This window comes from Chiroxiphia lanceolata, chromosome Z (assembly GCF_009829145.1).
Source record: "Chiroxiphia lanceolata isolate bChiLan1 chromosome Z, bChiLan1.pri, whole genome shotgun sequence".
Taxonomy (NCBI): Eukaryota; Metazoa; Chordata; class Aves; order Passeriformes; family Pipridae; genus Chiroxiphia; species Chiroxiphia lanceolata.
The window spans coordinates 58,302,484-58,328,430 of NC_045671.1; the positions used below are offsets into that span (position 1 = coordinate 58,302,484).

The window sequence follows — 25,947 nt, forward strand, 5'->3', positions numbered from 1 at the left end:
TGCATTCAGTTCTGGGCCCCTCACTTCAGAAAGAACCTTGAGGAGCTGGAGTGTGTCCAGCAAATGACAACAAGGCTCACGAGAGGTGTAGAAAACTTGTCTTGTGAGGAACAGCTGAGAGAGCTGGATTGTTTAGCCTGGAGAAGAGGAGGCTCAGGGAAGACCTCACCGCTCTCTACAGTGACCTGAAAGGAGGTTGTGGTGAGGTGGGGGCCAGTGTCTTCTACTGTACCTGCAGTGAGAGGACTAAGGGAAATGGCCTTAAGCTGAGACAGGGGAGATTCAGCTCAGATATTAGAAAAATTTTTGTGCTGCTAGAGTGGTCAGGTTTTGGAATAGGTTGCTGAGGGAGGTGGTGGAGTCACCATCCTTGGAGGTGTTTAAGAAGTGTCTAGATCTGGTGCTGGGTGATGTGGTTTAGTGTTTCAGGGGTTACAGTAGCAGTGCTGGGTTGATGGTTGGACTTGATGATCTTAAAGGTCCCTTCCAACCTTGATGATTCTATGATCTAGGTATAGGCAGGGATACCTTTCACTAGACCAGATTCCTCAGAGTCCCATCCAACCTGACTTTGAACATTCAACGGTTGGGTCATCTACCATTTCTTGGTGTAACCTGTTCCAGTGCTTCACCAACCTCACAGTAAAGAATTTCTTCGTAATATCTAATCTAAGCATACTCTTTTGCAGTTGGAACTCATTGCTTCTTGTCCGGTCTCTAAATTGTAAATAGTCCCTCTCCATCTTTCCTGTAGGCTCCCTTCGGGAACTGGAAGGCTGCAATAAGGTCATCCCTAAGCCCTTTCTTTTCCCACACCAACAGCCTTCTGGAGTGTTGCCAGCAAATCAAGAGGGGTGGCCCTGATGACTCCACACTTGGAGCACTGGGTCCAGTTCTGGGCTCCTCAGTACAAGACAGATATGGACCTACTGGAGCAAGTCCAGCACAGATACACAAAGATGATTAAGGCAGAGGATTCTCTTTAATATAAACAGAGGCTGAAAGAGCTGGGGCTGTTGAGCCAGGAGAATAGAAGGTTCAGGAGAATCTTATCAATGTATATAAATACCTGATGAGACAGAATGAAGAGGGACTGAAGCTCTTCTCTGTGGTGTCCACTGACAGAACAAGAGGCAATGCGCACAAAGTGAAACACATGAAATTCTGTCTGAACAAAAGAAAACACTTTTTTTGCTGTGAGGCTGATCAAACGCTGGCACAGTTGCCCGGAGACATTTTGGATGTATGCAGAAACCAGCTGGAAGCAGTCCTGAATTTAACCTGCGCTATCTGACCCTGTGTGAGCAGAGGGTTTGAACTAAATGATGTGAGGTGGACCCTTCCAGCCATTCTGGGCTTTATCCTCAGCGGCTCTCTGCTGTTTTGGGGGATAATGTTGATCAATTGATGAGTTATTTCTAAGTATATATAAAGCTGTTAAAAATATCTTTGCTCACTTTTTCCATTGAGGAAATGGATTTTACTTTTCTGAAAATTTATTTTTATTGATGGAAAATAATTTTTTTAAATTCAGTCTTTGCTGTTAAAATTTCTGCTTGTAAGTGCACTGTTTGCCTGAAGTATCCTTTTTGAAACCATTGGAACATTTCATTTGAGAAAATAAATTATATTTCATGGGGATGATGCTGATCTTTTTTGTGAGAAATGACCATTTCATACATGAATGCTAAGAACGTCACACTTTAAGTAGCTTGCTTTATTTTGTGACTGTTTCTTATGCCTCTAGGTGGCTGGGTTTTAAATTCACGAAAGGTAATTTCAAATGGACATTAGTATTTTTCTTCTAACACAGATGTGAGAACTGTTATTCTCTACATTGAGGAGAAACACTTTGTTATTTTAGAGTCATGATGTCACAAATGTGTTTAGTGGGAATACTGAAAAAATTGATTTTGGAACAAATGGTAACCAAGCTTAGTCATGATATTAGACACATATTCATAGAGCAGTTTAAAGGAAGAAGCAGAAGTTCATTACCATTTAAAGACCCTCTTTAAACAAGTGGAAGGAGCAGGCCTCATGCCCAAATAGAGTCAGTGGCTGGCAGGAAGTAGTACACCACAGTTTAGGTAAGTGGCATGAAAGCAGCAGTGGAAATAAGTAGGACTACAGAATATTTTCTATGCTTGACTAGTTTAATGGCCTTTAACAAAAAATGGCTAAGAATGAAGAGTGCATTGTTTCATTTAATCTCCCCTCACAGGTAGAATCTCTTTTTTTTATACAGAAAATTACTAAATAAGGAATGAGCTTATAGACATTAATGGTTATAGTTACTCTGTGGAGCCTGTGTGCGCATACAGCAGCATGTTCAAGAGGAGAGGAGTGCTGCAGTGCACTCAGGAGAAGCTGAGTGGTTAAAGCACTGCTTTTCCTACTAGCATGAGTTGACAACTGGGTAAGTGGCAAAGCCAGACAAGATTCCACTTCTGTGCAAAAGCTAAAATGTTAGTAAATCCCACCACCTGCTTTTCTTACAGCTTGTCAGTGGATTGCATCCAAGGCAGCAGCTCTATGTTTACTCCAAATGCATACTGAGTGTCCAGTAAGGCTGCTGTCCTAGTCTGGCCTCTGTTGACAACAGATCACTACAGACAGTGGCATTATATAAATAAGTTATGACAATGGAGCAGTGTGTATTCTTGCTCTGTGTTCTAGTGAGGTTTCTACCTGGTTTTCCCCTCCTTTTATACATATATGTACATATGTCATTTACAAAGGGAGGTTGTTTGATCTGGTTTTGATCTGCATGTTGAGGAGTCCTAACGCATACAGAAAGATTTAGCTGTAATGAAAGAACTGGAACACTTGCCATATAAGTTAGATTGCTCTGAAGTAAGCATATTAATTTTGCATGACTGTGGATATTTCATATTAAGAACAAATAACCTTGTAGTAGTTCAAAGGGAATAAAATTATAGATTAATCAAAGCCAGAGAAATTTTTTCAGCACATCAGTTGACCTCTTAGTTTTGATCCTATCATTAAAGTTAAGCAGGCAGTGCATCAGCTTTTGTGCAGTGCTTGAATCATGTGTGCTGTTTCAGTTTTGAAATAACAGCTATTAATTTCCAACTCCAAAGGTTTCTCCTTCAAGGCTAATTGAAACAAACAACTTTATTTTTCTAGGCCTTATTCCAAAATGCTCAAGTCTGTATTTCTGGCTGAATGCTTGTAGTCCAGTTTTTTTTCATGCATGAATGTTGAATGTTGAAGGAAATATAAAGCTAGAGGGTGGAAATGATGGGTTTATTATAAGAAATCTGAGGTAGTTTGCAGTGAGGAGATGTCTTTCAGGTTGTGTTACAGTAAAAACAGTAAAAAGAACTCTTCAGTTAGTCAGACCACTCAGTAGCCTGAATATTAGTTTCGTTATGTTGCTGTGTTCTTTTGGAAATGAAGGAGTAGAATCACTGTCTTTTAATATTAAATGTAATGGTTATTCACGTGACAACTAAATGGACTAGTATTTAGAAAAGCAAGAAGGAGATGCTTTCTAATTGCCAGATAGACACTCCTTGCCGTAAGGTGGCTAACATCTTAGTCATGCAGATATTAATGGCAAAGTTGCTTGTACGTTAGTTACAGATGTCATCCTCAGGGTAATACTTGCCGTAAGATATGTGTGCTAAAAAACCCAACAAACCTAACAACTACAAGGAGCTGTCTTAATAAGCACACTCTATCTTCACTCTGTGCCTGCTGACATACATTTTGCTTACATAGTATCAGTTCCATTAAATTCGTGGAAGTAGAAGATAGAGTAGGTGAACCATACTATTACCTACTTCCATATGACTTGTTGGAAATCATAGAATCATAGAGTGGTTTGTGTTTGAAGGTACCTTTAAAGGTCAGCTAGTTCAGCTCCCGTGCAATGAGCAGGGACAACAACTAGATCAGATTGCTCAGAGCCTGGTCCAACCTGATCTTGAATGTTTTGAGGGAAAGGGCATCTACCACCTCTTCATCAACTTGTTCCAGTGTTTTACCACCCACACTGTAAAAAATTTATTCTTGTATCTAGCCTAAACTATCCTCTTTAAGTTTATAACTATTAACCCTTGTTCTACCACTACAGGACCTACTAGAAAGTCTGTCCCATCTTTCTTGTAAGCCCCCTCTGACGTATTGAAAAACTGCAATAAGGTCTCCCTGGACCCTTTTCTTCTGCAGTCTGAACATCTCTGACTCACTCAACCTTTCCTTACAAGAGAGGTGTTCCATCCCTCTGATTGTTTTTGTGACCCTCCTGCAGACCCACTCCAACAGGTCCATGTCCTTCCTGTGCTGAGGACTCCAGAGCTGGACACAGTAGTACAGGTGGGGTCTCATCAGAGGGGAGCAGAGGGGCAGAATCATTTCCCTCACCCTGCTGGCCACACTGCTTTTGATGCAGCCCAGAATATGACTGGTTTTCTGGACTGTGAGCACACATTATCTGTGCATCTCCCCTAAGACTCCGTAGGAATCATAGAATCGTAGAATATCCTGAGTTGGAAGGGAAACACAAGAATCATTGAAGTCCAACTTGTGGCCTTGCACAGGACAGCCCCAAGAATCACACCACGTGTCTGAGAGTGTTGCCCAAGCGCTTCTTTAGCTCTACCAGGCTTGGTGCCGTGACCTGGGGAGCCTGTTCCAATTCCCAACCACCAAAAGAATCTTTTTCTAGTATCCAGCCTAAACCTATCCTGGCACAGCTTTATGCAGTTCCCTTGGGTCCTGTCAGCGGTCACTACAGAGAAGAGATCAGTGCCTGCCCCTCCTCTTCCACTCACAAGAAAACTGTAGACTGCAATGAGATCTCCCCTCAGTCTCCTCTTCTCCAGGCTGAACAGACCAAGTGACCTCAGCCACTCTCATACGGCTTCCCCTCAAGGTCCTTCATCATCTTCGTTGCCCTCCTTTGAACACTCTCTAATACCTTTAGATCCTTCCTATACTGTGGCACCCAAAACTGTACAGAGGACTTGAGGTGAGGCTCCACCAGTGCAGAGTAGAGTGGGACAATCACCTCCTTTATATGCAAGTGATTTGGATGAATATGTGTTCTTGAAGTCCAGGTGTAGGACTAGGAGAAGGTCGATTGTGCTTGGCCGGGAACAAATACATTTGTTCTTATCTTGTGCTTTGCTGAATTCTGTCTTCTTGTCCTGTCAGTGTAGCCTGTGCATTGATAGTTCTTGAGTGGTGATTAAAAGCAGTGCTTTTATTTTTACTTGCTTTAGAGGTATCATACTATTATGAATTGCTGTTGTGAACTTTTAAACTTGGGAATATTGCTGAATAAGTGCGATAAGGGATTAGGTAATCCTGGTCACAGAATTCATTCCTTCACTGAAATAAATCACTTAATTTTTCAGCCTCACTGTAACTTTTTTTTTACAATAAATTATTATTTAAAATTCTTCTTAACTCTTTAATATCTCCTACTGCTCCTATTGAGTCTTCCCTTTTTATTTTTATATTTGAAATTTGACTGGATAGGTACTTTTAAGGATAAGTAAAGAAAAAAATTATATCATGTAACCAGAAAAAAACACTTTGGGAGCCCTAGAAGTAACAAAAGTCGGTTGCACAATGCACTTCAGAGTGCATTATCTTATCACAAACCCATATATGACTTAAAAATGTCAACATAGTCTAATCGCGTTATGTTGCCATTTTATTTGAACATGTGAAGTTAAAGTACTAGGCTTGAAAAGCAAATATATATAAACCTTCATTTGAGCTTCATTGTTGCTCTTTGTAGTCTCAAAGTCATGTGCTTGAAAATTTACGGATTATATCCCCTTTAGAAATAATAAAAATAATAGAAATACTAATGAGAAGCTGGGGTCTTCTAAGAGTGCATGTATGTATAGTGTTAAATTTAATGTATTACTCATAACTAGATGACCACTGCAGGTGTCTTTCAGCTGAACTGTTCTATTCTATTCTAATGGAACTGCATGCTTTTTATGTTTTTGATGCTTCCTCCTTGACTTCTGCATTTATCACCTGCAAAGGCACCATTTGTATTTAGCAAATAAAGATTTTCAGTTGTCCTGGGGATCTGCTACAAACCTTCAAATGTGACCTCTTCTAGAGCCCACTGCGGCGTATTTGTATCATGTTTGTCGTTTAATTGAATCACTCTTGCACCACAAAGCTCTGTTTGGACACCAGCTATATGAAAAGCCAGACAAATGTAGAGTGACCACACAATACCTGTCTAAAAGAACATGTAGTCTTTAGTACGAGACAAAACACAGCTAGGCACCAGGAAGCATAAGAAGCAGTAAGAGATATGATAGCTACAGAGATGGTAGTGCTAGCCCAGACTAACTCTGTTAGGAGCCTACTTGCTTTCATTCAACAGTCCCATTCTCACATCCATAAATTATGGCAGACCTCCTGAACATGCTGTAGTGCTTTCCTCAGACTGTGTATTAAATAAGGTTGAAAGACTAAATTAACTTTTGGTAGAACTTCACTGTTACAGCAGAATTTGAGGATGGAGGAATTGAATTCAGTTTTAGATATTTCCTAGTGCTGACAAGATGATGTGCCTTCCTGAGCTGTAGATTTTAGTTGGGTGCTGGGCTTTTCATTGCATGCTAGATAGATTTAACATAATGTAACATTACACTCTTCTATTTGTTTGAAAGTGAAGAAATTTGGGCTTATGATCTTGGTATTTCCTAATGTTAGGGAATAAAATTCAAATGCTTACCAGATTTCAAGCATTAGTTGAAACACATACTGTGTGCTTAAATTAAAGATGTAAAGTCTTTCCTTTCTGCCCACAATCTTGTTCATCTTGAGCTACTATAACTCCTGATGCTTAGGAAAGGACCGTATGTTTATTTTGTTGTCTTAGACCTATAATTGAAAATTGTAACTTTATCCCCTCATTAAAAAGCAACTGTCTTGGCATGCTGGCATTTAAAGCCTAAATCTTTAATATTAACTGTTTGTAAGAAAACAACCTTTTTCTGCAAATACTTAGAAGTATTTTACATCTGATTCACTTTATATTTTATTGAAACTTTAAGTAAATCCCCAAATATATTGTTATAGTAGTTCTGAGATGTGGCAAATAAAATCCCATGAGACGTTTAGCAGGATTTCTTTGAGTTACAACTGAAAAAAACATTTAATTGACAGCAGATCTTTTATTGTTACTTGTTCTTGTTATTTATGTATCCGTAAATAACTAAAGTTATGCTTTCTCAATTACTTGTTTTGTTTTGGCTCAATAAAGGACATTTTCCCTGTGCTCCCTCTTTGATTTAGTCTTTCACATGCTGCACTGAGACTGCTTTTGTCTGAGGTCCTGGATCAATTTCCTTTTGAAGCTGCTGAATTCACTCCTTTTTGCAAAGGAGTCACTGAAGATCAGTTATGCTTTTTTGTTTCAGAGTTTTGCATTTAGCAATCAGAACAAGAAACTGAACATGATATTTGCTTATATCCTGCCCGTCACATCAGCATTTTCATTCACTCAGTTAATTGCCAGACAGCAAATGCTCACCTGTAATGGCCTTGTTCTTACCTGATGTGCACTAGTATGGGTTAGCTCATGGCAGTTGAACTGACTTTTAAAACATTACTGCTGTTCCCACATTCTTCATCCTCAAAAGGCACATCGGCCCCTAGGGATTGCTGATGGTGTGACTGTTTGTTTGAGACACAGTGGGTAGAAAAATCCAAGGCTTGATCCACCTTAAAAATTAAATCTGTGAACAATTTTAAGTGTTTCGTATGCAGGTAATCAATCCAGAGTGAAGTGTTAGTGTTTGCAGAGCTTGATGATTTGGTTCCCTGCATCTAATACTCCACTGCTACTATTAGTAATATCAGTATTATACTGGAAATGTATAATATTAGTATTATACTGGAAATGTTTTTTGATCCCTTTTTTCCTCATTCACCTGATTGTGTTGCATGTTTGTTAGCAACAGGATTTGAACTCAGAGGTCTAGTTCTGGCTGAGAAGGACAGCAGCAGAGGAAATCTGTGTTGCTTGTGTTGGAAAAGGAGAAGGATGAGTTTGGTTTTGGACTCTGTTTATTATCTGTTGCAATGCAACATATGCAGTGTGTTACTGTACTGATACTATTATTACTATGTTTCTGTGTGGTAATTGTTAGCTTGATGATTTCTCCCAGTGAACTGCTTCACAAAACTATAAAAAGCCAATTTTTCTTGAGTACATATGAGTGATGTTTGTGTGGTTTTCTTCTTTTAGATGTGAATTCTGAAAGCAGACCAGATTTCTTTTACATGTAAAAAACATACATGTGTATGCATGTGTCTCTCTGCAAGTCAAATTACCAGAAAAGGAAATGCCCTTTTTTGGGTTAAAATTTTGTGGAATATTAAATTACCAGCTTCCAAAACACAGTTAGGAAAATTTTTAGGTTAAATGTCAAACATTTCCGCTGACAGGCTAGAGACAGTCATCTGTGTGCTTTGATGTTGGTACTGGAAAGACATTATTCATCTCATGTCCTCCATTACGGGCAGTTGCAATTTTGGTGGCAATTATTTTTACCTTGAATTTGACCAGTTGTGCTTATGATTTTGTGAATGCTATTCAGATTGTTTATGCTTCTGGTAATGTGCTGGATTCAGCCATTGCAAAGCTTTCAAAATAGTCACAACTCTGTGACTATCCTTACCATATGGTTGGCATTATACATATTGTAGTCCTACTGCATTAAATTGTATCAAAAAAGTACATCTTTTGACTAAAACTCCAAGTATAGCCATGGGAAATCTTATTAGTTGTAGTATGTGACTTAGTTGCTGTCCAGTTGTACCTTATCACAAAAAAAATTTAAATCTTGTAACGAACAGAATACATTAATCTCTTGCCCTTTCTTTTCATATAACTGAACACTATCTTCAGAAAGTTTTCTGTAGAGAAAATGTGTTTGTTTTGGTTGCCAACTTTCTCTTCGGCCTTTGTGTGTTTCATAGTCTTTATCTTTTTAAAAAGACAGAACATAACATTTTGGAGAAGTAATTATACAAGACTGTGGATTGACTTCATGGGTTGTGTACATCACTAGGTAAAATGCAGTCCTTTTGTCAGCTGTACATGGATACAGCAATTTTTTTTGCCTCAATAGCTTCTTGAAGGGTTAAGAATTTTTTGTTGTAAAATCTTGAGATATGTGGTAATCGGGAACAGTAATCCTTTTACTAAAGCTATGAAGTTTTTTTAACTGGAATTTTTATTAACCGAATAAATCAGTTTTAATTGAAAAATAAAAGTACTGTGTCACTTCTTGATTATTTCTTGCATGGCATGTTTAGAGCAGCTTTATTTATCTCTTCCATTGATTTTTATCACAGGTGGGGTGGGGTGAGGAGCAGAAAAGGCCCTGTTTCTGCACAAGCCCTGCTCAGCAGTAATGAAAGCACACCTGAATTATCAATAATATTTTCAGCACAAATCCAAAACCCAGCCCCATACTAGCTACTGTGAAGAAGATTAACTCCATCCTACCAGAACCAGTAAATTCATTTAATGAGAAAATGATGCTGATAGTGCTTTATCTTCAGTAACTTGGTGAGAAACAAAAATTTGCTTTTCAATCTATTTCAGCTTAAAGCTGTAGATGCCTCATGGTTTGCTTTCTAACTTCTCAAAAACAGGTGTCTTAAGGCCAGCTTTGTGCTTGGATAGTCTGTTATTAGGGAGATTAATGACTGAGGTTTGTTTGCCAATGACACCTGCAAAAAAGCATTTTTTTCAGACCCTTGACCCTAGGAAATTCTTAAATGCATATGAATATTTCACACAGTGATTTTATTTAGACCTACACAGCTGACTTCATTATTCATTGACATATTTCTTGGCAGTTGTCATATGAATAAACTGGGCTTGTGTTATTTTTTTCCTTCAGGCATTTCCTTTTGTTGTGTACAAGTACTAGAAGGGTTTTATTTTCTTTCCTAATAATACTTAACACTTATGTAATGCCTCATAGTATTTAAAAATGCATTACATTTTCCTTGTTCAGCTTCCTTTAAAATACCTTCCTTTTCTACTTTTACTTCTGTTGCACTTGTGTGTAGTGATAACACACGCCTTCATTCTAGTTAGAATTAAGGATGAGGGGTTATTGTTTTTGATCTTCTGATTGTTTGAGCTACAGTTTATTCAAATCTACATAATGACTTTTGCAGCCAAATTTCTTGCTTTGCAAGAGAATTTTCTTTTTCTCTTGCTGTGAGAAACTGGTTAAGGCCCCTGATAATATGTGCACACTGATATAATTCTGGCTTTGCCTTCGTTACTGTTTTGTGATATATGCACTCACAGGCTGAGTGGTGGTACACCATTCATCTGTAAAGCACTGGCTGGGCTAGGTGTTACTCTGCTTGTAAGCAGAGAAAAAGTGTGATAGGATTTTGTTTTCTGTGCGCAACACGATTCTCTCTTCTGCCATCTTGGAGAGAGGAAAATTGTAGTAACAGAAGTTACATCCTTAAGAGAAGATACATCTTTAACACAGGTACGATTGCAAGGTTACGAGGGTGTTCAACAGCTTAGATCTTTACACCTGTATTGAGCTTCTGGAGGGACTGAATAATGCTGAATCAAGCATTTTTGACTTCCATTTTAAGTACTGCTTAGCTATTCATCCTAAAGATTGAAATATCTGCTTCATGATATGTGGAGTAGATGTGGCAAATCATGTTTAGCTTTTAGGATTAAGTTAGGATAGAGTTTAGTATTCAAGTTAAGTGTTTTCAGTAATCTGCTGATAGCAAGTATAGCATACTGCTATGTATACCAACTGTATGAACCATTTCTATGTGGTTTTGACTCTTTATTTAAAGACAATCAATTTCTTTTGTCTTAATTAGGTCTTTACTTATGTGCTGACTCACCCAAAATGTCCATAGAAGCTCCTGAATACCTTGATTTGGATGAAATAGATTTTAGTGATGACATATCGGTAAGTACAAATTCTATTTTATTCGTGTTGAGACAATCTTAGATGTCTTAGTCCTGGTATAACAAACAAGACTTGTTAGAAGCCACACTTTTTACTGCATATATAGGAATGTTTAAATAGGTTGAATCTAGAATAAAATAAGATGTTTTGTAAAGGAAATCTCTGATAAGCTGGGAAGGAAAACTTGATTCCTTCAGGTAGTAAAAACTACTTGCAAATCATATTAATAAATTAGTTTTATTTCTGAGTTGCTTGTATCCATTTTTGTCCTGAATGATTTATGTGCTGTAGTGCTAGCCTTAGACATGAAAATTGTAAGTTTACCTTTTTTAATTAAATGTATTTCAGTTGTCAAAAAACTTCTGCTTCTCTCACTTCTGCCCTTTCGACCAGTAACTGTCTCCAAATACATCATCAGTTGGTGTGTTGTAGCTACCTGGGAGTTCGTAGAGTACAGGAAGGGATAGAAAGACTTCCAGGGATTTGTAGGCAGCTCTCATCCTTAGCGTCACAACTAAAACAACTGCAGGTATAGTGGCAAGCAAAAGTATTGTTCATGTACATTGTTAGTGTTCTTGCAGGAAGCACTGATACAGTATAGTTGTCTATTACTCATAACACTACTCCTACTGCCAGTGTTTCTGCTTTTTGTGCAATAGAATTGTTCTGTGTTTAATGTCTGATAAACAATGGACTTGAGTACATAAATCAAGTCTCCTATAAGAAAATTTATTAATAAAATTTTCAGAGGAAAGTGTGCCACTGTCTCCTTCCACGTTTCATAGTTTTATTGTTTAATTTTTTTTATTTTTTTTACAAAGGGCCTGGTTTTCCCTTTAGCATTTGGGACTCTTGATTCATTTTAAAACATTCCAGATGCTTTATTCACAGATAGATTCCTTTTGAAGAGGATTTTTTTTTTGTACCTATTGTACTATTAAATTTTTATTAAAGCAGAATATGGCAAATGCCCAAAATATTACAAGACAATGAACCAATCTTGAGTGAATACCTTATTATGGGCAACTTTCTTTTTATTACTGTTATGTGCTAGATTATGTCCTGGTATCTGTTTCTATACTCAGTTTTGTAAAACTGTAAAACATAATAGATGTAACCTCTCCATGCCTCTCCCATTGTGGCTGTTGCTGCATACTGGTGGGTTAGGTTACTCACTTTTCTGCTGAACAGCTCAGGCTGCCTGCTTTAATAGCCTGTTCTTTCATTGGATGCTGAACATTAAATAAAAAACCAGCACAGATTATTGAGGTAGCAGTTTTACTCCCTGCTTTAGCAATTAAGAGGACAAAGGATTTGTTATCAGAATCCAGATTAAGAAGAGCATTCATGGTTATTGCAGTGCTCTACTCATGTCTTACTGTATACCACTTAGAGATGCCTAACCCTCACATTTTATCATTAGCCTGTTCTGGTGAGAGCAGCTGAACAGCATCAGTGTTAGCCAATTATATTGTTCCTGTTAGCCCTGTGGTTCTAATCCAGTGCAGAGGAGTGACTAAAAATAATGGCAGCAAAAAGTCTGTTAAAATTATGCTCTTACAAATGTACCTGAGTTAGAAAGCTACTGTGTATAGTCCATACCTTTGTAGTCCATTTCATCAAAAATGATCAAAATTAAATAGACAAAAAAAAAGTAGATAGGAAGACAGGAATTTGTTTTAAAAGGCAAATAGATATATAAGTTCATTTGGAGTTTGGTTGGTTGGTTGATTGGTTTGGTTTGGTTTGGTTTACTTTGTTTTGGGTTTTTATGTTGCTTTTGTACATAAAGAAAAAGGAAACTACTTTTTTTCCAAGATCACAGAATCATAAAATGAATTTGGTTAAAAGGGACCTTCAAAGGTCATTCATTTCCACTCCCCCTGTAATATGAAGGGACACCTTCCACTAAGTCAGGTGCTCAAAGCCTCATTGTGATAGGTTGACCTTGCCTGGTCACCAGGGGCCTACCAAGCCACTCTGTCACTCCCCCTTCATTAACAAGATGGGGAAAAAAATATGACAAAAAAACTGTACTTTGAGCAGAGGGACATCACCCACCAATTACCGTTGTGGTCCAAAAAGGCTCATCTTGGGGATATTAATTTAATTTATTGCTAATCAAATAGCATAGGATAATGAGAAACAAGGGTAAATCTAAAAACACCTTTTCCCCACCCCTCCCTTCTTCACAGTCTCAGCTTTACTCCTGAGTGCTCTACGTTGCCACCTCAACAAGTGCAGGGGGATAAGGGGGGATAGGGTTTGCATTTGATTCATCACATGTTGTCTCTGCCATTCCTTCCTTCTCGTGCCCTTTGCCTGCAGCAGCATGGAGTCCAACCCACTGAAGACAGTCCTCTATGAACTTCTCCAGTGTGAGTCCTTCCCAGGGGCCACAGTTCTGTATGGACTGCACCAATGTGCACCCTTTCTATAAGGTACAGGCCTTCAGGAACAGATTGCTCCAGTGTGGGTCTCACAGGGAGTCACAGTTCCTGCCAGAAAACCTGCTCCTCTATGGTCTCCTCTCCACGGGCCTTAGTTCTTGCCAGGAGCCTGTTCCAGCACTGTCTGCCCACAGGATGCAGGTTTCTTCAGGGCACATCCACCTGCTTCAGTGTGAGGTCCTCTGTGTGCTGCAGACTAAGTATCTGCTCCACCATAGTCTTCTCTCTGGACTGTAGGAGAATCTCTGCTCCAGCACCCGGAGCACTTCTTCTTCACTGACCTTGGTGTCTGCTGAGCTTGGTGTCTGCTCCTCTCTCCCAGCTACTATTTTGCAGTGTTTTTCACCCTTTCATAAATCTGTTATCCCAGAGCTGCCAACATCTGTGATGGGATCAGCCTTTGCCAGCAGCCAGTCCATAATGGAGCCAGTTGCTTCTGACCTACATGGAGGCAGGTCCTCCTGTTAGTTTGCCACATAAACCAAACACAGTCGTGAATAATGGGCATCTACAACTTCCCTGGGCAACCTGTTGCAGTGTCTCACTACCCTAATTGTAAAAAGTGTCTTTTGATATATCCAATCTAAATTGATGTTCTTTCATTTGCCCCTTGTCCTCTCACTACAGGCCCTGGCAAACAGTCTTTCTCTATTTTTCTTATAAGGCTCCTTTATATATTGAAAGGCCATAAGAAGGTCTCCCTGCAGCCTTCCGTTCTCCAGGATGAAGAACCCCAGCTCTCTCAACTTTGCTTCACAACAGAGGTGTCCCAGGCCTCTGACTCTTTTCATGGTCACCTTCTTGACCCACTGAAGAGGTCTATGTCTTCTTTGTCCCAGAGGCCCCTGAACCTGAGGCAGTACTCCAGATGGACTCTGCCAAGAATGAAGTCAAGGGGAAAGATCACCTCCCTCACTGTGCTGGCCATACTTTTTGTGCAACCTAGGATATGATTGGCTTTCTGGTCTGCAAGTGAAGACTGCCAGTTTAAGTCAAATTTTTCATCCATCAGTATATCCAGGTCCTTCTCTGCAGGACTGCTGTCAATACCCAAGTCTGTATGGACACTGGGGGTTGCCTTGACACACATGCAGGAACTTTGTTGAACCTCATGAGGTTCAAATGGACCCACACCTCAAGCCTTCTCAAGGTCCCTCTGTATGGCTTCCTTCCCTCCAGCAAATCAAACACACCACTCAGCTTGGTGTCCTGTGAAGGATTCCTGAGCGTGCACTCCATCCCTTCATCTATGTCATTGATAAAGATACTAACTGGTATTGGTTGCAGTGTGCTTCCTTGGGGGACACCACTGATTGTTGATTTTCACTTGGATATTGAGCCATTGACTGTAACTTGTTGGATGTGGCCCATTTTTTGTCCAAAGTAGCAGCAAGGATGTTGTGTTTGGAGGTAGTGTACCAAAGGCCTTACAGTTCAGATTCGGGTAGATGACATCTGTAGCTCTTGACACTCCATTGTAGAAGGCCACTATATTAGTCAGACAGAGTTTGCCCTTTTTGAAACTATGCTGGCTGTCTCTGATTGCCTCTGTCATCCACACATTTCAGCACAACTTCCAGGAGGATCTGTTTCATGGTCTTACTGGGTGCTGAGGTATGACTGACCTGTTTGTAGTTCCCAGGGCTCTTCTTTTTATCCCTGTTAAAAATTAATGAGCTATTCACTTTTATCCAGTCACTGGAGACTGACTTCTATGACTTTTAAAATAGGATTGACAGTGGCTTAACAGCTACATCTACCAAGTCTGTGAGAGCTCTGGGGTCCATATATGATGCTTATTTTACAAACTAAAATGGTTCCATTCCAGATCCAAATAGTATAGTATATTTGACTGTAGTTTAGACAGCAGAATAGGTTTCTGGGGCTCTTGTTTACAGTAAACAAAAATAATATTCTGTCTGCAGTGACATTAAGCAGTCTAGTTGAATATTTTCATTTATTTTGTCTTTAATAACTATTCCCAGAAAGTAAGAAGAAAAAGGATCTCGAAGTTGCATTAAATCATAGATACATTATGAAATGTATGTTTTAAGCTTCTGCTTTTTTCCCATTTCTCCTGATTTATTCCTGCTTATAAGTTTTACGCTAATGGTATGTCTACTTGGAGGTTTCCTAATCCTTTGATTGAAATGTGGGATTTCTATTGCACTGGGAAATTGTGCAAATTGAAACTATTTTATTTCTTTGTTTACGGAAATAATATGGGATAACCTCATCATAACCAGAGCTCCTGATGCTAAGATATTTGTAAACACTTAAGGATTGACTGTCTAGATTATTGATCTGATCACTCAAACAGCTCTGAATTAATAAAACCCATGGCTCAGTGGTACCAGTGTGGGACCGGGCCTAATTTAAAGGTTTGTGAAATGCAAGTGCAGTAATTGAATTCAAATATAATTAAACAGCTGTTGAATTGTCAGGGATTTTGAAACAGCTTGAAAAACTTCATGTGAATCCTCACCTGAAGACGTAGAATATGTATAGTCAGTAGGGTGTCCAATCTACTCGCCTCCCATTTATTCAACACAAGGCACCTCCTGAGCCTGCTGTCACCCTTCCCTTGCCATAGGAAGAGCTGGATCACCCAGCACTGTGCCAGCCTAGTCTCTTTCCTCCCCTGTTTTGTTGTTCTGAAGCTGCTTAAGTTGACACTACTGTTGAGAAAAATCTTCCTGCAACATCAGGCCAAGTATTGTTGATTTACTTTTTCTCAGTGTAGCTTGCTACTCCCAAATAAATGACTAGGGAAAAGGGTGGTGTTGCACAGTTATAAATGATTAAGAAAATATATTATAAAGTTATTCATTTTAATGGAATTTTAATATTAATGAGACAGTTTTCCACTGTAGCAAATAAACTGAAAGTAGACTGTTAATTAGTTTGCAGTAATAATAACACCTGAAAAAATAGCTGTAATGAAGGAAAGTTCCTGTTTTCAGTATCTAAATGGAAACAAAGAGGTGTGCATTTAAGAGCAGGACAGAGTCACTGGTGTCTTGATCGAGTGGAGGTAAATTATTTGAGTTTTGATATTGCAAACAGTTGGAGTTGGACACGGTCCTTCATGTTTTGAGGGTGTAATGGTTATGATAACATGGTCTGAAAGTCACACTGCATCCAACTTTGTACTTTAACTCCAGTTATTGAAAGTATTCTCCACAACAGAATTTGCAAAGTAACTTTTGCTTCTTAATTTGCATTTTTTTACTATTTTATATATACATTTCTTTGCTTTACACAAGATCAGTTAGTTATTTTTTCTAACACTTCTTAGATGCAAGTGAGTGCAAGTGGTAGACAAGTGGCAAAACACAGAATAGCCATATTAAAGATTTTTTTTTCATGTGTTAGGTTTAAAATTCATTGCATTAAAATCTGAGAACCCTATGAAATTTAAAAGGTTAACATTTGCATTAATTTAGATTCTCTAGTGTAGAATGAATAAATGTTTTGCATTATAAGGGAGGTTCCGTTTTCCCCTGAATTAACAGTGTCTGTTGGAGAAAGTTGGGAATATGGAATACTTGCTACTTCTTATGTCTTGTTTGCTCTTGTTACTGTTCTTCCATCTTATAGAGTTCTTAAGGGTTTGACTAAATGCAGAAAAAGAACTCAGACTTCAAACAGTAATCAAAAATTCCATTATGTGCATTATATTGGGAATAAGCCCTTAGTTTTGTTACTGAATTTCACCCTCCAGACTTTAGTTAAATGCCAAAGATCAGACTAAGCAGTGATTAACAAAGTGACACGATGTGCTTAGCTCTTATATTGTCAGTTATGCATTTGGGCATGGCCCTCAACTCTGTATCACTCTAATGGTGAAATGTGAGAAGTGGTGTTTAATTTTGTATGCAAAAAAATTGAAATTATTGAAGAGTTGGAAATAATTAATTTCAAATGATGTTGAATAAGCATTAAGTCTAAAATTCTGTTCTAAGGAAGGGTTGCAATCTCAACGTCTTTTGCTGTCCCTCTGTGCAACCTGGAAATTTACAGTCGAAGAAAAGCTAAAAAACATTACTGATGATTAAAACTGTAGCTAGAGTATGAGAAAAAGTAGTTCTAGTGGGAAGAGCTGGGAATGGATTGTTTTTATGATTGGGAAAGTCCACTTTAGAGTGTAACTTTAGTTTCTTCCTGGATCAAAAGCTGGTTCTTCACATTTTACCCACAAAATACAGAAGGCAGAAATGTAAATGTGCAGAAACTTTTTTGAGGACAGAAGTGAGTGGGAGGAAATCTGTTGATGAAATCAAACCAATATGATTAAAATGTATAATCAAATTTATAACACTGAATAGATTTTTGGTGGTAGGATGAGGTAACTGAATACATTCCAGTGCAATGTAGAAACAGAAAAATATCTGTTCTTCCAGGAAACAACAGGAAAAAAGATAAAAAAAAAGGTGACTTTCTGTTTTTGAGGTTGCCTGAAAAAACACATAGCAATGGAATACCAAAGGCCTCTTTCTAATTCAATTACAAGCTGTATAATAGTTTAAACTGCACCAGCTGGTCTTATGAAGCTACCATGTTCCTTGGAGACGTGTTCCTTGGATTCTCTTAATAATCTTATTGGACCAGTTCAGCATCGCATTTTGAGGCTTTGTGCTGAAATAGCAAGATGTATAGCTTAACAGCTCAGGCTTTATTAAACAACAACTAAAGTGAAGCACAGCACATAGTGTTTGTCCATGTCAGTGTTTAACTTGTATTAATTTGTATTTAGTAGCATCTTTTTCCCTGTCTCTCTTCTGTTCTTTGTTACTTTAGGCTGTCACATCCTGGAGCACTCACAGCCTTATAGGAAACCCCTTGTTTGATGGGGGTTGGAATCACTGGGTAGTTCTGTGGAGTACTGCTACACACTTTAATTGATAAGTTCAGTCTTGATCCTGGAAATACTTGTAAGAACTTCTTCTTGTGGTTGAGGTTTCTCAATACATCCGTGAATCAGGTCAGCAAGAGAAAAAGTAAAGCATGGGAGGTTTTTGAGACTTAATAAAGTAACTACAGTTGTTTGAGTAACAATCTTAAACTTGCACCAGAAAAAGCAAATTACTCCTGCATTTGGTCTCATGAGCTTGACTTTAGACTATTTTGAAGTAGATTGCCAGCTGTGCATTAGAAACATGTCAAACATTGAATGACAAACTGTCAGCAAAAACCAGGACAATGTATGACTGTTTCTTTTTTGTGTGGAAAGTTCATGTGGTTTTATGTGTAGTTGTTTTGCTTCATTGGTCAACAGCACACCAGCTAAAATATCTGTTTCTTTGAAAACATATGGTGTTTATGTATTCTTTAAAAAATTTCAGTTGTGCTAATCCTAAATGCTTTTTTCTGTTTTAGTTTCCAAAATACAGTTTTTTATAGTTTGGGTTTTTTTGTATAAGCAAAGTCATTGATCTTTCTCTCACAGACATAATGATTTTCATTTGTTTAAGTGAAGATTTCTGTAACATTTAGGCATTTGATTAAGGAAGACTTGCTATTAAGTAACTGTATATCAGAATGTATGGATTTATAATACTGAATCATATCTCTTTCCAAGGGTATTCCACAAGTTTATAAGGAAAAAAATTGTATTTAGTAAAATAAGTAGGTCATCCCTGTTATATTTCCTTTTCTAATGCTGAATTCAGAAAATGACTTATTGATTAATATCAGATGTATTTGTCACATAAAAATAATAATGCAAGTTTACTTTAATAAAGCCTAGGTTAGAGAAATGAGCCTGTCGTCTCATATGCGTATGTTACACATATCCATCTCTGAAATCAGATCTGTACAGTGCAAATATTCACTTTTACATACTGGTTTGTGAAAGCTTGAATTCTAATTTTTAAGCATGGCATATGTTGCAATGCAGTCACCATAACAGATGCACAGGTGGGCAAAGTGAGACCCTTGATGTTTACTGTGAAGCCCGGATGTATTCTGTCCTTTGATGTATCTTGCATTTTGTTGCATTCTGGTTTTGACTTAAATAATGGTGATATGCAGGAAGGAGAAATCTGAGGTGGGGAGATGTTTTGCTGTTACTTTGAATGTCTTTTTCATATGCCTCAATGTGGGACACAAAAGCAAGCAGGTGCTATCTACTTTTCTCGTGAGAAGACCATCAGACTGCCAGAAGTACCCTTGACTGGTAGATTTAGTTAGTGTCCATGAGATTTGGACCTCTTGAAAGTCCTACTTTTTATCTTTTTAAATTATTACTTCCATACATTTTTTTTCCTTTTTTACAGTATTCTGTAACTTCTCTCAAGACCATCCCAGAATTATGTAGAAGGTGTGATTCACAAAATGAAGACAGATCAGGTATGATGTCTGCTTCTGTCCACCCATCATTTTCTAGGCTTTTTTTTTTTTTTCTCATGTACAACTTGGCAATAATAGCTTCTTGGCAGTGTCCTGTTGTTTTATTTTCTCTCATTTCTGTACGGCTTTCTGGAAACATGACTTTCTTTGTTTTTTTTTCAACAGATGTTAGTTCATTAGAAGGGAAAAAAGTTCCAAAAAAGGATTGGCTGTATACAGATAAATGTAGGGCTTCATCTCAGCAGCTCCAAACCACAGTATATGCAACAATTTACTTGAAAACCCGAGAAACCATTGGTGACAAGACGTAATAATGTAGGCGCCAATGAAAAAATGTTGGATATATTTATTGCCCATATGGTCACGACCAGTTTGAGGGATGATGTTTTGCCAGAGTCTGAAACTGTATCAAGGATGCTACATGATAGAATCTGTTCTAAGACATACTGTAACAGTTAAGATTAAAGCTGAGTTTTTTATTTAATAGTGTAAACTAAATGAAGAATCATGGCATATAGATGAGAACCAGCTGGAGACCTTCTCCCTGCCTCCCTGACAAAAAGTGTATTCAGTGTTGTTTTTCACTCTGTAAATCAGATTAATCCGCTTTTATTTTTCTCTTCCTGATGGAGGATAAATGAATTGGTGAGAGAAGCATTTTTGTTGAGCTATGAAAAGTTTATTGTGCTTTCTGGCATTTTAATTGAACTTTGTGAATGTTGTTTCATCAAGTACTTTTATAAAAGAAATGGGAGACCTGGAATTCATGGGATGATAGAAGGCTTTCAGAACTGTGCTATACTTGCACAACTTTTGTTTATGTATTTCCTTACAGACTGTTTTAAATTTCTAATATATGTAACTAAGTCAAAACTTTCTGATAGCTACTTCTTCTGCCAGAATCATTAAAGGCCAGGTCATCACATGCCACTGTTCATGGCAATAAAGAAAAGCAAAGGTCTCCTTACCACACTTGCTTGCCATGTTATTGCCCATACAGGGCACAGCAGTGATTGCACACACATTACTTGTTGCAAGTAAAAGCAGGGAAGAAGTGTAAAGGGAGAAGACCTCTTATTCACTGCCGTCAATTTGCCCTATCTCACTCTACCCCAATCTCCCTGCATCCTCCTCCATCCTCCCCTCCATATTCCCCTCATTCTTCACATCCTCTGCTATTGCACCTTTCTCTCCTTCCCTTGCCTCACCCCTATCTCTTTTTTCTCTCTTCTTCCTGCCTTCTTACTAGTTCTTCCCCCCTTCTTCATCCCTTGCATCCTCCTGTCTTCCCCTTTTGTCCCTTCTCCTTCTGTCTTCTTCACCTCTCCTTCCCTTCTTCTTGCCCGTTCTTACCTCCATTCTCCCCATTGTTTTCCCATTCTCCTATTCTTACACAATTTCTCCACACTATTCTCCCCCCATTCTTCTCTCATTCCTCCTACTTTTTCTCCTCCTATCTTCTTTCTCACCCACTCTTCCCCCTTCTGCTCCTCATTCTTCCCTACCATTCTCCTTAGCATTCATCCCCTCATTCCTCCCTACATTGCTCCCACCATACTCCCCTCATTCCTCCTCCCATTCTTCTTTCCCCATTCTCCCCACCATTCTCCCCACTGTTTTCCCATCTGTTCTCCCTGTCATTCCTCCCCACCATTCTTCACTCCCCTTCTTTCCAGTGTTCACCCTGCTATTTTCCCCCATTTCCCCAGATCTTAATTTTGCTTTCCCCACATTCTTCCCTCCCCAGTTTTTCCCACCATTCTTCCCCACAAGTCTTTCCTCTGTTTTTCCCTTCAGTCATCCCCCCAAGTATTTTCCAATATTCTTCCCACCATTCTCCTAGACCTTTCTTTACCCAGTTCCTCTCACCGTTCTCCTCCCTATTATTAATGTTCCTCATTGTTACCCCCTTCATTCCCCACCCAGTATCTCCCTCATCTCTTCCATGTCTCCCTCCTCTCTACTTTCTCACTACTGACATTCCCACCCCTCCTCTGCCTATCAGTATAAGCAGCTGATCATGTGGCAGAGGAGCTTTATCTAATCTTGTCATACAAGAGAATTAAAGCTACTCATTCACTCAGCTACTCCAAGAGAAAGGTGAACCAGAGATGGAGAGCAAGAATAGCCCCTAAGACAAATTGCAGTGACTGATCTGTTCGTGGGGACCGCTTCACCACAGAAAGAAAAGTATATTCTTTCTAAAATTCAGATAGTAGTCACAAAGTAAAATGTGGACCAATAGCAAGGATGAAGTACAGGCTATGAGCCCTTCCTTTAGATTGGGGGATGCTGACACTTATTGTGTAGTTCTGTTGTTCTATGGTTGCTTCTGCAGTTGGACATTTTTTAATTATGATTTTAATTACATCAGCATTCATCTATTTCCTTGAAAAAGGGTTGACAGGAGCAAATAGAGGCATTGCTGGAAGACAGTAGTAGCTCTGGCTGCTACTACAGTAGTCTGCCAGTGGAAGTTAATTCACAGCTTGGTTAAAAGCCTTGAGTAAAAAAGAGGTCTTTAGCACTGATGATAGTATTGGCAAAGTGGAAACTACTAAATTCTGTTTTTTCTCTCCACTTATCAATTATGAGCTTTGGTGAATAGGAAATAGTACTAAAATCCTTTTGGTTTTACTTTACTTGGTTACTGAGTAATCATGTGGTTCTGGACAGGAGGATATCACTTTACATTTCTGTACAGACTTCAGTATCTGAAGCATCTTGAAATATCAATATCAAGAACTGCATCAGTCGACATTGTGTAAGGCCTCATTTGCTGACTTTTCATAGTTGCTTTTGATGCAGTTTCTTGCCTTCCTCATATTGTAGACAATTAAAATAATGTTGCCAAATTATTGTTGGTACCTGCTATTTTTGATGAAGATACACCGTATCATAAATCTTTAGTATGTATGGCATTCATGCTATTTTGTATCTGTACTCCACTGTCAATTCAAGTAGTTACACCTAGAAAAACACAGAGGTTTTACAAAGAGCTGATCCAGCTGTCTACCTCATACTGACTCTGCTTAGCTGGGGGTTGCATTTCTTCTTTAAAACAAAGGACTTTGGAAGCAGAACTGTCCAATTTTTTTAGAAGAATTAAAAGTTAAGCATAAGTTGACCACAGATTAGATATGGCAGGACTATCATAGTCTAAAAAACAATGTCAGCTTTGTCTCAGAAAAATATTTAGTTCACTAAGATAGTTAAGACAAAATTATAGAGAAAATAAGATTCAACTTTATCTGTGGCAGCCATTTTCACCAGCAGGATGGTTAGAACAGATTTGAACTAGACAGTTTCTCATTGTGAAATTACATTTTTTACTTTTAGGGCTAATAATATGGAAGTCTTATTGTTTGCTGATAAATCTGGTGAATAGCCCCTAAATCCCTTTTTGTTTCCCTATTTCATGTAAACATTGAATAATAAGTTAGTAACAGATGAAAGTGTTTGATTACATTGTTTTTTAATTACTCTAAATACTTTTAATCCTAGGTAAATATCAATGTTTACGACTTTATCAAGCATTTCACGTAGATTTCTGATTTTTTTCTAACTATTTCTGCCTGTCTGTAATGTTTTCTCAGAATTACTTGTTCTTTTGAAAAAGGAGGTATTAGAAAGTCTGAGAAAGGTTTTCTCATCATGTAGTTTTTCCTGCTTGAACTCCCACTGTCACTTCTCCTTATTGGACATCACTGGCCAGTGATATGTACTGGTAGGAAAATCCTGTGGTTCCTTCTTCACCCTTTTACCAGATGTGCATGAAAACCATGCAGTCAGAGCAGTCTCAGTCCTCACTCAGAATCACAGAATATTTTGAGTTGTAAGATACCCACAAGGGTCTTTAAAGTCCAACTTCTGGCCCTTCCCAGGACAATCCCAAGTATCACACCACGTCTGAGAATATTGTCCAGATGCTTCTTGGATTCTGGCAGAATTGGTGCTGTGACCACTTCCCTGGGGAGCGTGTTTCACTGCCCAGCAGTCCTCTGGATGAAGAACCTTGTCCTAATATCCAACCTAAACCTCTCCAAACATAGCTTCCTGCCATTCCCTTGTGTTCTGTCATTGGTCACCAGAGAAAAAAGATCAATGTTTCTCCCTCCTCTTCCCCTCATGAGGAGGTTGCAGACTACAATGAGGTCTCCCCTCAGTCTCCTCTTCTCCAGGCTCAACAGACCAAGTGACCTCAGCCACTCCTCGTACGGCTTCTCCTCAAAGCCCTTCACCATCCTCATTGCCCTCCTTTGGATGCTTTTTGATAGGTTAATGTCTTTCCTATATTGCAGTGCCCAAAACTGCCACAATATTCAAGGTGAGGCTGCCCCACTGCAGAGCAGAGTGGGACAATCCCCTCCATCGGCTGGCTGGCGATGCTTTGCCTGATGCCCCCCTGGACACAGTTGGCCCTCCTGGCTGCCAGGGCACTGCTAACTCATATTCAACTTGCCATCAGTCAGGACCCCCAGGTCCCTTTCCATGGCGCTGCTCTCCAGGCTCTTATTCCCTTGTCTATACACACAACCAGAGTTGCCCCATCCCAGGTTAAGATTCTGGCACTTCCCCTAGTTGAACTTCTTCTGGTTGGTGATTGCCCAGTCCTCAGATTTGTCAAGGTCTCTCTCCAGGGCCTGTCTGTCTTCAAGGGAGTTAACAACTCCTCCCAATTTTCTATCAGCTGCAAACTTGCTTAGTATCCCTTCAAGTCCTGCATCCAAGTCATTTGTGATGCCTCAGTGTCCTTCTTGGATTTAGGGAATTCTGACTCAGAAAAATTCCAAGGGATCCTTGGAGCCAAAACATGTGTGCCAGTACCCCCAGATTACACAGTGAAAGATATATGAAATTGGCAAAAAAATGCAGGGCAAATCACAGTTTATCTGCAGTAAAGCACGATTAAGGGTAATTGTTTTCTCCGCCATCATGCTTCAAGAGAACAATCTTTGTAACTAGCATAATAACCACTAGGATGGACATTAGTTCCCTTGGTTAGAGCAAAGTGCTAATAACACCAAGACTGTGGCCTGTACAGGCCATTCCCTTAAAAGTTGGACTCAGTGGTCCTTGGGGTCCCTTCTAATTCAGAATATTCTGTGATTCTGTGATTGTTCATCTTCAAAGATAGAAAATTGAAAAATGTAGTTTAAAAATGGATCTAGTTAGTGTTAGCCAGCGTGCCCATTGATTTCCAGCATTGTTTAATATAGAATGATGAACTGAAACAGAAATCAGTCCTTTATGCTTTTCTTATTAAGCATGGAATTGGTTACGTTCTTTCTGGACAAATTTTCTGAGGCCACTTGAGCAAATGGCTCAAGACATCTGTGTTCAACAAGCTTCACTGAGCCATGTCATTGTTGAAGTAAATTCTGTCATCTGTGACGACTTTTGGTTGCCATTAAATGAATGTTTCAAATGAAGGCAATATACTACTCTAGATCTTTATTCACAGAATGATAAAAACAAATTCACCTTTCATGTTCAGCAGGTATTGTTCTGCAATACTTCATTCCCAGAGTAACTGCCATTCACAAAATTATTTAAAAGATTAGTTGCCTATTTGAGAAAAAGAAGTAAATCAAAGAACATAAAAGTGCAGACAGTTTCTGTCTCAAGCTCCTGATAGTTTTTGAATTGTATGAGAAAGTAAAGTAAAATTTAATTTGGAAGCAGTGTTACATGGCATCAATTTGACAGCCTGTTGTGCTCCAGATATCTCCCGGGTAAATATACCTGAAACAATACAATATTGTTTGGATCATTCCTTGGTAGAATACTGAAGAATTATCTCTTACAATAAAGCAATACTTGTGCTAGCTGCATATAAAGTCTTTTTCTAACTCATTTTCACATCCTCCCTCTTCTTGTTTTACACATTTTGTGCCAAAATGACCTCTTCTGATTTTTCATTAGAACTTTGCTCCTACCTTTTACATCCATAGATTAATCTGAACAAGGGTAAACCCAATTTATTAATTTCAAAATTTTCTTTGCATCTCCTATATTCTCTACTTTAGAATGACAGCTTTGGTACTGTTCTTCCTCAAGCCAAGATAAGAAAAATTATTCATTCCTTGAGGCTTGTAACTGTGTTTGAATTACCTGGAAAAGATGCATTGTTATTTAAAAGCATTAATTATTATTTACCCTGT

General features: G+C 38.6%; 1 protein-coding gene across 3 annotated transcripts in view; it reads left to right on the forward strand.

The window, feature by feature from the left end:
- Positions 1–25,947, forward strand: part of SNCAIP (synuclein alpha interacting protein) — a 91,211-nt gene that overhangs the window by 25,390 nt on the left and 39,874 nt on the right. For all 3 annotated transcript variants that reach the window (XM_032676250.1, XM_032676251.1, XM_032676252.1), the window contains exons 2-3: positions 10,891–10,982; positions 19,711–19,783. In XM_032676250.1, coding sequence (XP_032532141.1) covers positions 10,920–10,982; positions 19,711–19,783 — 136 coding nt within the window. In that variant the 5' untranslated portion in view covers positions 10,891–10,919. The remainder of the gene's footprint in view (positions 1–10,890; positions 10,983–19,710; positions 19,784–25,947) is intronic.